Below are 12,254 nucleotides of genomic sequence, written 5' to 3' on the forward strand. Positions count from 1 at the left end.
ATTTTTTATCGACAAAGACAATCAAAAACTCAAATTATAGAAACTTCATGTGAAGCATTTGGTACTGGAAAGCACACCAAATTATAATTTGTGGAACAATGTTTTTTCTTTTTCTTTTATTCCCTTTAAACTTCTATGACTGAGCCAAAATGTTCACAGGTTTGTTATTTTTAAGCATGGTCTTTGACAATCACTAAACGTAACCAGGGGTCGATTTCACAAAGGTAGTCCTAACTTAGGACTAGTCCTAGGCAATACTAAGAGATAGGACCAGTCCTAAGTTAGGACCAGTAACTCATCCTAACTTAGGACTGGTGCTATCCTAACTTAGGACTGGTCCTATCTCTTAGCATTGCCGAGGACTAGTCCTAAGGTAGGACTACCTTTGTGAAATTCACCCTAGTGCCTTTAATATAAGAAAAAAATCCGAACATAATTTTGCATTAAGGACAGATCTGCAATGACTGGCCTTAGATGCAAACTACAATTTGACGTATCTATTCTACACAAAACAGAGGAACTTTAAAGGCATAAGGCACTATACACGTTTGGTAGACCAGTATTCTCACATTAATACATAAAATAACAAAGTAACATGTGTGAATTTGGACTCAATTTGTCATTGAATTTGCAAGAGAATAATGACAGAAAAGGTGAGAAATTAGTGAGAAATTACCTCTTTCTCAAAAACTACGTTACTTCAGAGAAAGCCGTTTCTCACTGTAGCAATTGTTTATCAAAAGCTCTCTATTGCTCGTTACAAAGTAAGTTTAAATGCTAACAATGTTTGAGTAGATACCAATAGTGTCCAGAGCCTTTAAGAGTTTGGGAACGAATACTTAGTTATTTCGCCTTTAGCTCCTCAGATGTTAACTTTAACTGTACCATGGTAATTGATGCGTGGTGTACAAGAAGGGCGTTGGCACGATAGGCCTACTCTTTTTTAAACAGTCAAGTCATGGTTGTATATCTATTGTTATCATTTTAAGAAATGGGGTCAATTGCAATCGGGACTTGTGGACTCTTAAATCAAAATAAGTTTAAAAGGTGACATATGCCCCATCATATGATTCGGTATTGCTATGGCTACAAATTTTGTGCCATCAGATATGTCTGCCTGAAGTTTGAACAAATGTCCGTGTGTTATTCCACGGTTTCTTTAACTACGGTTTGCCACGATAATTAATGTATACTAGCGGGATGCCGCGCTTCGCGCGGCACCCCGCTAGGATATAAAAATCCTTTACACAAATATTTCGAAATGTGGGTGAGGGTGTTATACGCCTCTCTCAATATTTATGCATGGCGTCATAATTCTAACCAAAAATGAAGCTATTTCGCACGTCCACCACTACTTGCAGTGGCTGTACCCACCTCGTTTTGGGTTAGACAACGTACCTTATGCATCTAGAAACTATAAGGCTCCCCTGTGATCCTTATAGGGGTCTAATATGTTGGGCCTCCCTAACGTTACACGTTTTTCAAATCAGCGTTGATAGGTGAAACTGACCGTTAGCCAGCAATAACTAAAGTTTCTTTTGTACTACACTACCAAAACTTTCTCCACACACTCAATATACATTCATAATGCTTGCATTTCCTTTTTAAAAAACATCGTCAAAAATGACATTTTTTACGTCCACGATACATAGCGTTGCTACAGCACTATAAGTAAAGCGAGTTTTTGGAACATGCTGTGTGCCACAAATCTAATTTATCTACTGTTTTTTTTTTCGGGGGGGGTGGGGGTGGTAAGTGCGTGGGCCTCTTTTTAGTTTATTCTCATCTAAATTGGTCTTGTAAACTTTCTGGTCAATAGGCTGCATGTATAACGGGAGCACTTAACGTGAACATCAAAAAAGTGTTTTGCAGGCAGAGATGCCAAGTCCAGAGGCTAGCTATGTGTGAGATTTTTCAAAGCTCAACCCCCATCCCCCCGGAAAAAAAGTTGCCAGTTTAAGAAGGCCTTTTTAAATCGCCGCCCAACTTTTTATTATTATTTTTTTTTTATAAATAAATAAAACAATGTGAAATTTAATTGTGGACAAAAAGTGTTTCAAAATGCATCAAAAGCCTCCTCAGAATAATTAAAACTCACTTGAGGTACACAGGAGATGTTGATGGTTAATGTGGAGGTTCGATTGTGTCAGATTATATCCTTCCAAACTTGAAAAAAATAGACTAAAAATGATGTCCAAAATCAATCGCTCACTTCTTCTGCCTGTTGTGTCTTCGCTAGTGGAGCGCATTTCAACGAATTTGCTAAAAGAATCGGAACAAACTTGTGCGCAATAAGCGTTTTGCGCTCTGCCGAATTTGAGCTGAACCTACTGGATGAGCAAACGCGTGCGCAATCTGCAATTTTGCGCTCTGTTTGTACAAATTTTGTACAAAAAATGTCGTTAATTTTTTTCCCGATCTCGCCCCAATAATGGTTGATGTGCGTGTGAGCGTGAGACAGAGCCCAAATGCGTGAGTCTCACGCCTAATGCGTGAGACTTGGCAGGTCTGGTTTTGTTTTATTGTCACTTTGGGCTTATTGCATCTCGCGAAATTTGAACGACAAACGACACAATTTCTGACCGCGTTCATGTTCACGCTGCTCTAGGAACAAACCTCCATACATCCCATATCTCTGGAACCCTATATCGTACAAACTAAATAAAAACGATAAACTCGTCCCCACTCCTTAATTTTCTCTAACTTATTTCACTTTCAGAAAGCATGTCAAGTCATGTTTAGGGTTTGTTACGTCCAGTTTGGGTCAATAGACAAACTCCTAAAAATGTAACCCATTCAGCCGCACGAGGTCTCTTTTGTTAATATTATCTCCATCAGTAACCAACCCGACGGGCCGATGGCTAAATTAATCTTCATAATGGATTTGGCAAAATGTACATTCTGAGACCTGACCGACACACTGCTCTAACAAATTTTGTGAATGGACTTATTCAAAAGGAAACTTAATGTCGTTTTGCTTAACAACTTTGACCAAATGCAAAGCAAAGTTCTTTTTTTTACAGCTTCAAAACAGCCTTTGACGTGTGTGTATAAGTTTCACCATAGAGTAAGGAATGGTTTCACAATTCTACCGCCATGGTTAAACTCTGAAACTGCAACATTATACCTCCATGAACAGACCGTATTCTAAAACGGTATCCATGTACCCATTTGAGTTTACTGGCAAAAGGTCCAAGGTCGCCACCCACTGTCAACCTAAAGTGGTCCCACGGCTACCTTCTTCACCAAGCAACAGGTGGCCTGTCTCAAACCAGACAACACACCACTCACAATACACTGACCAGAATGGCTCTTTGTGTAAGGCCCCCCCCACCCCCAAAATGTTATTAATTGTAAAGTTCCCTTAGACACCTTCCAACCTATAGCCGGCCCTACCCAATGTTTCCAAATTATTAAGCTTCCGTTTGATCCCATCCTTGTTCATCATGATAATTCTCATGCCGTTTGGAAGTGAATGCTTTTTTATAAATATTCTCCATTTAATCTTTTCAACAAATGAGTCACCCGCAGAAGGATTTCTAGGAAGTCTGATAACAACGTCGACCAGTGGTTGACACATGGTCACCTGCGAAACATCAATCTACGGTACTTAATCCATTCAATGCAAATTCGGTCAAATTCGTGAGATTGGTTTCGGATTTGTCCTGGCACCCAGCCTCTTCGACCCTTTCGACCCTGCGCGGCAATGAATGAACCAATCCGGAGAACCATGCTTAGTACAACACGAAAGTAACCTGACCAAAAAGGGCGGATCGAATGGCGGGTGGGCGTTCAAGGGGCAATGAATGAACCAATCCGGAGCACCATCTGCGAAACACTGTCCAATGAGTCGCCTGTCAGAAAGATTTCTAGGAAGTCTGGTAACAACATCGACCAGTGGTTGACGCACGGTCGCCGCCCAAACTTCCTCCAATCACATGACTTGTAAGTGCGAGTTTGGATCCGGGTTTTGCAGACTTGCAACCCGACGTCTGAAACCACACAAACGTATTGAATTCCATACAAACAACCGTGTTGGATTCCACAAGGATGCCATACCACTGGACCTTCTAATTTTCAATCCAAGATGGCGCAGGTTACGCTTTTAATAGTATAGATATGTTGGGCGCGATCGGTCAATCTGCGCGATCAACCGATCGCGCTGCGCTATTGAACGATCAAATTATGATCAATTGGTCGCGCAGCAATCGGTCGATCGCGCAACAATCGGTCGATCGCGCAACAGTCGGTCGATCGCGCAATGACATCTTTGCGCGATTGACCGATTGCGCTACGAGTATTTTTCCCGTTATCAGCGGATCGCGCAGGAAAGGCTTTGCGCGATCTACCGATCGTGCAGGATTGGGTTTGCGCGATCGACCGATAGTGCAGGAAAAGTCGCGCGATCAACCGATCGTGCAGGAAAAGTTTTGCGCGATCTACCGATCGTGCAGGAATGGGTTTGCGCGTTCGACCGATCGTGCAGGTAAACTATTCCTTGGGGCAATTTCTCAAAGCAATCAAATTCATAGCAGGACAAATTTTTGGTATCACCATAGTGATTTATATAGTGACGTCATACTACGATTGATTTGCAGTTACAAACAATGTTACATCTTTGTGAATTCGGCCCCTGAACTCCAGCCGATCGCGCCAAACAATTCCTGCACAATCGGCCGATCGCGCAAAACCATTCCTGCACAATCGGCCGATCACTTATAACCATTCCTGTACAATCGGCCGATCGCGCAAATTCATTCCTGCACAATCGGCCGATCGCGCCGAGCCATTCCCGCACGATCGGTTGATCGCGCATGTTCGTTGCCGAATGTTGCGCGATCGACCGATTGTTGCGCGATCGACCGATTGTTGCGCGATCGACCGATTGCTGCGCGATCGACCGATTGCTGCGCGACCAATAGATATTTCAATAGCGCAGCGCGATCGGTCGATAGCGCAGCGCGATCGGTTGATCGCGCAGATTGACCGATCGCGCCCAACATATACACCCTGACAAAATATAAACCGCTTTCACGAGATGCAACATCCTACTATATATTGGCACTTACTCAAATGTTAGCATAAAAACTTAGTTTGTAACGAGCAAAACGGAGAGCTGTTGATTAAAACATTGTGAGAAACAGCTCCCTCTAGAAGCGACATATTTTTTGAGAAAGAAGTATACTGTCAAAGATCAGCCGTCGAAAGTTGAAAGTTATACCTAAATACAAGATATAGGGGCTACTTGCTCAGAGAACAGGGATAAAACTAATCAAGTAATTGCTATTCAGATTGCTGATATCCATATTTATTTCAATAAACATATGCATACAAATTAACAACATATCAAGAAAAAATAGAAAACACCATATCCATTCACATTTAGCGAGGTGATAGTGGGTAGCAACCACGTTTGTGTTGATTAAAGGCAGTGGACACTATTGGTAATTACTCAAAATAATTGTTGGCATAAAACCTTTCTTGGTGACAAGTAATGGGGAGAGGTTGGTGGTTAAAAACATTGTGAGAAACGACTCCCTCTGAAGTGCCATAATTTGGGAGAAAGAAGTAATTATCAACAAATTTGATTTCGAGACCTCAGATTTAGAACTTGAGGTCTCGAAATCAACAATCTAAACACACACAACTTCGTGTGACAAGGAATATTTTTGGTTTCATTATTATCTCGCAACTTCGATGACCGATTGAGCTCAACTTTTCACAGGTTTGTTATTTTATGCATATATTGAGATACACCAACTGTGATGGCTAGTCTTTAACAATTACCAATAGTGTCCACTGTCTGTAAAGTTTTTTTTTAAAGCCTTATGAATGAGAACTTTATGACACTATAAAGTGTTGATAGTACTGTCAACATTTAAAATTAACATAACATTTAAAATGTAGCATATTTTCACATTAATACAAATCTGTACATAAAAGATCTACATGAACATTAGACTGGTCTTTATTGGTTTTAAATAACCAGTAGTGATTTCATTGGATGCAATGTTTTCATTGGATAGTGTGCAGTGACTAATTAAGCTTTCCATATATCTGATTTTTGATTGGTCTAAGGTGACGTGGGTGCAGCTGACAAACATCACCTCTGACCAATCAAAACACATCCAAAAAGCTTTCGTGAGTCTGCTGCATGCAGTGTGCACTAGTGTATTATGTACAGTACATTTACTTGCATAAAATATTGTGTTAAAGTATGAAGGAATTTACTTGATTCTTCATGTGAAATGAATGTAGGTGAAAGGTGATTACGGACGAGGATTGACCAAGGCTCAACAGTAGATCTCTGGAATGTGCTATAAATTCAGAGTTACCTCTTGTTATGAGCAAGATGTGATAAAAACATACGGCCTATTTCCAATCCGCGGTTCAATTTGACAATAATTGGGCATGCTTTGAGAATCCGCTCATGGTTTCAGACGAGAGCCTAAAGCCCAGATCATACTCAGTGAAAATTTTGTTGCGAATTTGTGACGTAAACATTCGTGTCGCATTCGCATTCACAGGAAGTATGAACCGGGCTTAACGCTGAAGCCGTTGATACGAAAAGGGCTGTATGTGTGCTCTGTATACACTGCAGGCTGGTATTGTTAATCCATCATTCAAAACCAACGTGATTGGTCAGACTGTGGGAGGGTTATTAACTCAGAGCATGAACAATATCTGCTGTTACGCAAATTCTTACTCTTCCTGTCAACTGCACAATGTCGGGTCTCGATAAAATTTCATCACCGACAAATTCTCTGGTCCAGCTCGTCTCTCCAGTAAAACTTGAGATGTGAGATTTTGCTTTGCCAGTAATCTTCGAATATCATCTGTGAAGTGGGTGAAAAATCTCGAGTTAGGATGGGTTTAATGCGTCCAACATCTATCATGTCTATGGAAACCGAACATAACTCGTCCTAAGTCCTAAGATTAATCCTAAGTTAGGAAGGGTGTGGTGAAATTGACGGCTGCTTTAAAAAACTTAGCACAGAATAATACTTCTTAGCAGAATATGGTTACCAGCCCAAATTAAATTTAAGTTTGCATTGTTGTGAATGGTCTGGTGCCTACATAATTTTTGCTAAACAAAGAAATTTGTCAAGCAGTACTTTCTGGTTAACAGCTTTATGAATTTGGGCCCAGTTTCATTGATGTCGTGTAGCAAGCCATATAGACAAGGAAGTTTTGCTTAGCAGAAATCAGGTTACCAGCTCAATTTACATTAAAGGAACACGTTGCCTTGGATTGGTCGAGTTGGTCTTTGAAAAGCGTTCGTAACCGTTTTTATAAAATGCATATAGGTAGAAAGATGTTGTAAAAGTAGAATACAATGATCCACACAAACATGCCTCAAAATTGCACGGTTTTCCTTTTACCTCGTCGACTATTACGGTCGGCTATTTATTTTTGACTCCCATAAATGGCCGACTGTGTTAGTTCGCACAGTAAAAGGAAAACTACGCAATTTCGAGGCAAACTTGTGTGGATCATTGTATTCTATTTTTAAAACATCTTTTGAACCATATGCATTTTATTAAAAAAAATCGGTTACAAACGCTTTTTATAGACCAACTCGTCCGATCCAAGGCAACGTGTTCCTTTAAGTTTGCAATGTTGTGGCTGGTGCTTGACTAAATATCAAGCAGTATTTTCTGCTTTTAAAAGCCCAGGATACATTGATATCCTATACATGTCCACTGTTTCTTCTGACTGCACTTATTACCAGGTTTATTCTCCTTGATGACCAGTAAGTAGAAAGATCCCTTTGGCGAGAGCAGCTTTGATACTTGTGGTAATAATCGATCCAGGACTTCCCTTCCGTCTTTGCCTCCTGCCCAGGACGAGGCGATACTTGAACTTCCAACCTACGAAGATTAATATAATATTAAAGGCAGTGGACACTATTGGTAATATCTCAAAATAATTATCAGCATAAAACCTTACTTGGTAACGAGTAAAGGGGAGAGGTTGATAGTATAAAACATTGTAAGAAACGACTCCCTCTGAAGTGACGTAGTTTTTGAGAAAGAAGTAATTTTTCACGAATTTGATTTCGAGACCTCAAGTTCGAAATCAACCATCTAAACGCACACAACTTCGTATGACAAGGGTGTTTTTCTTTCATTATTATCTCGCATCTTCGACGAACAATTGAGCTCAAATTTTCACAGGTTTGTTATTTCATGCATATGTTGAGATACACCAAGTGAGAAGACTGGTCTTTGACAATTACCAATAGTGTCCACTGTCTTTAACAATAATAGAGGCTTTTTTGAAGCGCACATAACCGTCACTTGGTGACGCTCAAGGTGCTTTAACGTAAAGAATTTCCTGGCAAGGTATGCGGGCCTATGTTTGAATTATGAGACCAGGGGTCGATTTCACAAAGAGTTAGGACTAGTCCCAACTTAGGACTAGTCCTAGGAGACATACAAATTACATGGATAGTCCTTAGTTAGGACGAGTAACTGGTCCTAACTCGAGATAAGACTAGTCCTAACTCTTTGTGAAATCCACCCCTGCTCCTATTAATAGCACCATGTAATGGTTTTGTGGCCCAATATGCTGCCAATCAAACCAGGAAAACACCGGGGCGAACCCCTTCTCTTTCGATAAGTGCACTAGGTTCTTTTGTGTGCACACACAGGACCAATGTGTTTACGTTCCATCCTGAGGACTAAGCATGGTCAGTTGGTCTTGAAAAAGCATTTGAAACCAATTATTATGAAATGCATTTATATGATTATAGAAGGATGTTTTTAAAGTAGAATATAATGATCCACTCAAATATGCCCCGAAATTGTGTGGTTTTCCTTTCATTTTGTGAACTAACACCGCTGGAACTTTTCCGCAAAATGGCGTGCCATGTTATAGTTATAAGGGAAACCGTGCAAATTCAAGGCATTTCTGTGTGGATGTGGATCATTATCTCCTACTTTTAAAACATCTTTCCAACCATATATGCATTTTATAACAAACGGTTTGCAAATGCCTTTCATAGACCAACTCGCCCAATCCAAGGCAATGCGTCCCTTTAATTATACTTATTCTTTTCCCCCTTATTACATGTAATTGTCAATATTTTTCATGGAAGTATTGAAATAAAATAAATGTGTACTTGAATTTAAAGGCAGTGGACACTATTGGTAATTGTCAAAGACCAGCCTTCACAGTTGGTGTATCTCAACACATGCTTAAAATAACTAACCTGTGAAAATTTGAGCTCAATCGGTCATCGAATTTGCGAGATAATAATCACAGGGAAAAAAACACCCTTGTCATAGGGAGTTGTGTGCATTTAGATGGTTGATTTCGAGACCTCAAGTTCTGAATCTGAAGTCTCGAAATCAAATTTGTGGAAAATTACTTCTTTCTCGAAAACTATGGCACTTCAGAGGGAGCCGTTTCTCACAATGTTTTATACCATCAACCTCTCCCAAATACTCGTCACCAAGAAAGGTTTTATTCTAATAATTATTTTGAGTAATTACCAATAGTGTCCACTGCCTTTAATTAAATGAATAAATATATCATGAGTAACCAAGTCTCTAGCTCACCTCTTCAGATGGTGTGACTACATACGGCGGATTGAAAATCAAGACATCAATACTGCCCTCAAGGCGTGGTTGGAGGGCACTCAAAAGGTCAGAGGTCACAGCCTCAACATGAACACCATTCTGGTCAGCTGTGCGTCTTGTGCTGGTGGCTGCTTTAGGGTTTGTATCCACTCCTCTGGAAACAAAATATACTAATACTGAAAGTCTTATATAGTATACGTATCTACCAACATGGGACTCAAAGCGTTTGTACATTTTTTCAGAAAGATGATTTGCATCAGGATAAAGAAGAATAATTTTGTGTGTAAGCACTTTGTACTAAGTACTTTCCCGAGCTCTGTGAAACAAATCACAGGGATATTACTCGGGTGAGATTCGAACCTACAACCTTTGCAACTAAAAAGCAATTTCATACCAACTAGACCCCAAGATTACCCGGTAGCTAGAGGCAGTTCGAATCGTATGACTTTAGCAGAGTGTACCCCAACGATGTTATTGTAAAGTGAAACAAATGGCTCACTCAAGCCTTGGCACTTGGCATTTGGTGGTGTGTCGTGGCCAAGCGGATAAGAACACCAGACTGATGTTTTTAATCAGTAGAGAAGGGTTCGAGTTCCGGTCGTGACACTTGTGTCCTAAAGCAAGACACTAAACCATTATTGCTGCGTCCTTTGGATGGGATGTAAAGCCGTTGGTCTTATGTGTTTTGTAATGCACTAGACGTGAAGAGAAGGGGTTCGTCCCAGTGTTCCTGGTCTGATCAGCAGAATAGCGTAACACAGCACCTTGTAAACCATTACAAATGATTGAGAAACTAATTAATACTCACAAAAAGAAGGCCATGCTCTTTAACAACTGAGCCAGAAATGTTATGACAATGCCTGAGCCTGGCCCAATCTCAACACAAATGCAAGGCCTGCAATCAACAACAAATGAAAAACAGAATTAAATTACAAACTGCTAACTACCAACCAAAAGGACCTAAACAGTATAACTTTTTGTTTGTTTAATGGTTAGTTAGTGGCCTGATTTTTCTCAAAGGCTAAATGAAAACACAACAAAGATTATAAGATAAACAGGGTACAAAATGGCAGGGGTAGAGGGAAGGGGCTAGTTTAACCACAACAAAGCTGGGAACACATAAGACAGTAATCAAAGAAAGTAATTAATTACTGAATAAGGCAGACTAAAAAAGGGATATCTGTGAGCAAAAGGAGAAAGCAAAGACAACAAATTAAGGTCAGACCAGTGTTGTAGCTAGACCACGTTTAGTGCTCTAAATCCAAGGGCAAGCGGTTCATCAAACAATATATATGAAGCCATCATTGCTAAAGAAGTGCAATCTGGAAGAAATCTGTGTTGCTGCTGCTGGGCGAAATTTGTTAGTTCTTGGCAGGCCCAACCGGCACCGCCCACAGTAGTTGCAATAACTCAACCCCCTAAACCTCCAGACGCGGGGAGGAGGGTTACATTATCGCAACTACGCCCACAGTGGCTACAACACTGGTTCAGACCGAAAGGGGTTATATGATTATGATACATAATGTACTGTTCCACCGAGTCTACAACCATTGAGATAATTGAACTTTCTAGTTGCAGCTTTAGACAGTGTTTGCATACAAATTGACATTTTCAATCTTTGCCCTGATTTTTCCTGCAAAGAATTGATTTAATTTTCTTTACCTCGAACTGTGAAGATGCTCGACATCCTTCTCCAGTGCATCGAGGAGTAGGAAAGTGTCTTCTGCTGGCTCGTAAACATCATGGAAGTCTTTTGAGCTTAGATGAGAATAGTCGGGAGTACTCATTCCAATGTTCATTGATACTGTTCATTGATACTGTAAGTGTGAGGGAAATATTAGAATGTATCTATTAAATATAAAACACTTAAATTTCAGATTTGAAACGCATCGATATTCTCATACAATGCACTTAAGACACCCACACTCCCTACTTCTAGAAACTATAAGGCTCCCCTGCTCACAGGGGAGCCTTATAGTTTCCAGAAGTACACAGTCCCCACACAGCAGTTTTGGGTTTTTGATTTAGAAAAATTTCTGTATCCTTCCACCACTTTTTCATTCGATATGAAGTAAATAAATTATGTCCAAGATTATCCTTTTGGGTATGTGTGAAAAAGTGGTGGCAGGAATAGGATATGGTAATCTTTCCCTGGCATAATTATACACTGTAGCAGTGAACGATTTCCCTTGTATAGCAGAGGAGCACAAGGGGTCGGTGTAATATTTTCTAGATTCCCCGCTACAACTTAGAAGTACATGTAGGCTTGTATTATTTTTAGTAGCCATTTCAGCCTGAATAATTTGCTATGCAAAATGGTACAATTATAGAATACAGGGCCACTCCACTATATATACCCACGGATATCCAAGGCTGCGTGGATGCAATCAGGGTTAGGGTTAGGGTTACGGATAATCTTTCGGTCGTCGCCACCAATTTATCCGCCGTTAATTAACTCCAAAACCACTGAATTTTTTTCTTACCTGAGAAGAAGGGTTACCGCATATATACATCCAGAAAAAAAACTTTATCCCCGCATCGTTTGTTTATCAAAAAATGTTTTACATCCTTCTCCACGTGCGGGTTGTTTGGCGCCCTCAAGAGGTTGAAAACATTGGTTGAAAAGAAGAATTGGGCGTTTTTAGGTCCAATTTGAACTATTTCTTGCGC

General features: G+C 40.2%; 1 protein-coding gene across 1 annotated transcript; it reads right to left on the bottom strand.

Moving 5' to 3' along the window:
- Positions 1–5,156: 5,156 nt before the first annotated feature.
- LOC139949767 (methyltransferase N6AMT1-like) lies at positions 5,157–12,147 on the bottom strand. The gene is made up of 6 exons (XM_071948302.1): positions 12,068–12,147; positions 11,247–11,401; positions 10,393–10,479; positions 9,564–9,738; positions 7,730–7,871; positions 5,157–6,836 (listed from the first exon to the last, which is right to left on the bottom strand). Exons 2-6 carry the CDS (start codon positions 11,381–11,383, stop codon positions 6,715–6,717), a joined length of 663 nt encoding a protein of 220 aa, XP_071804403.1. The 5' UTR covers positions 11,384–11,401; positions 12,068–12,147; the 3' UTR covers positions 5,157–6,714.
- Between the last annotated feature and the right edge of the window lie 107 nt (positions 12,148–12,254).

The sequence above is a fragment of the Asterias amurensis genome, chromosome 17 (assembly GCF_032118995.1).
Source record: "Asterias amurensis chromosome 17, ASM3211899v1".
NCBI lineage: Eukaryota > Metazoa > Echinodermata > Asteroidea > Forcipulatida > Asteriidae > Asterias > Asterias amurensis.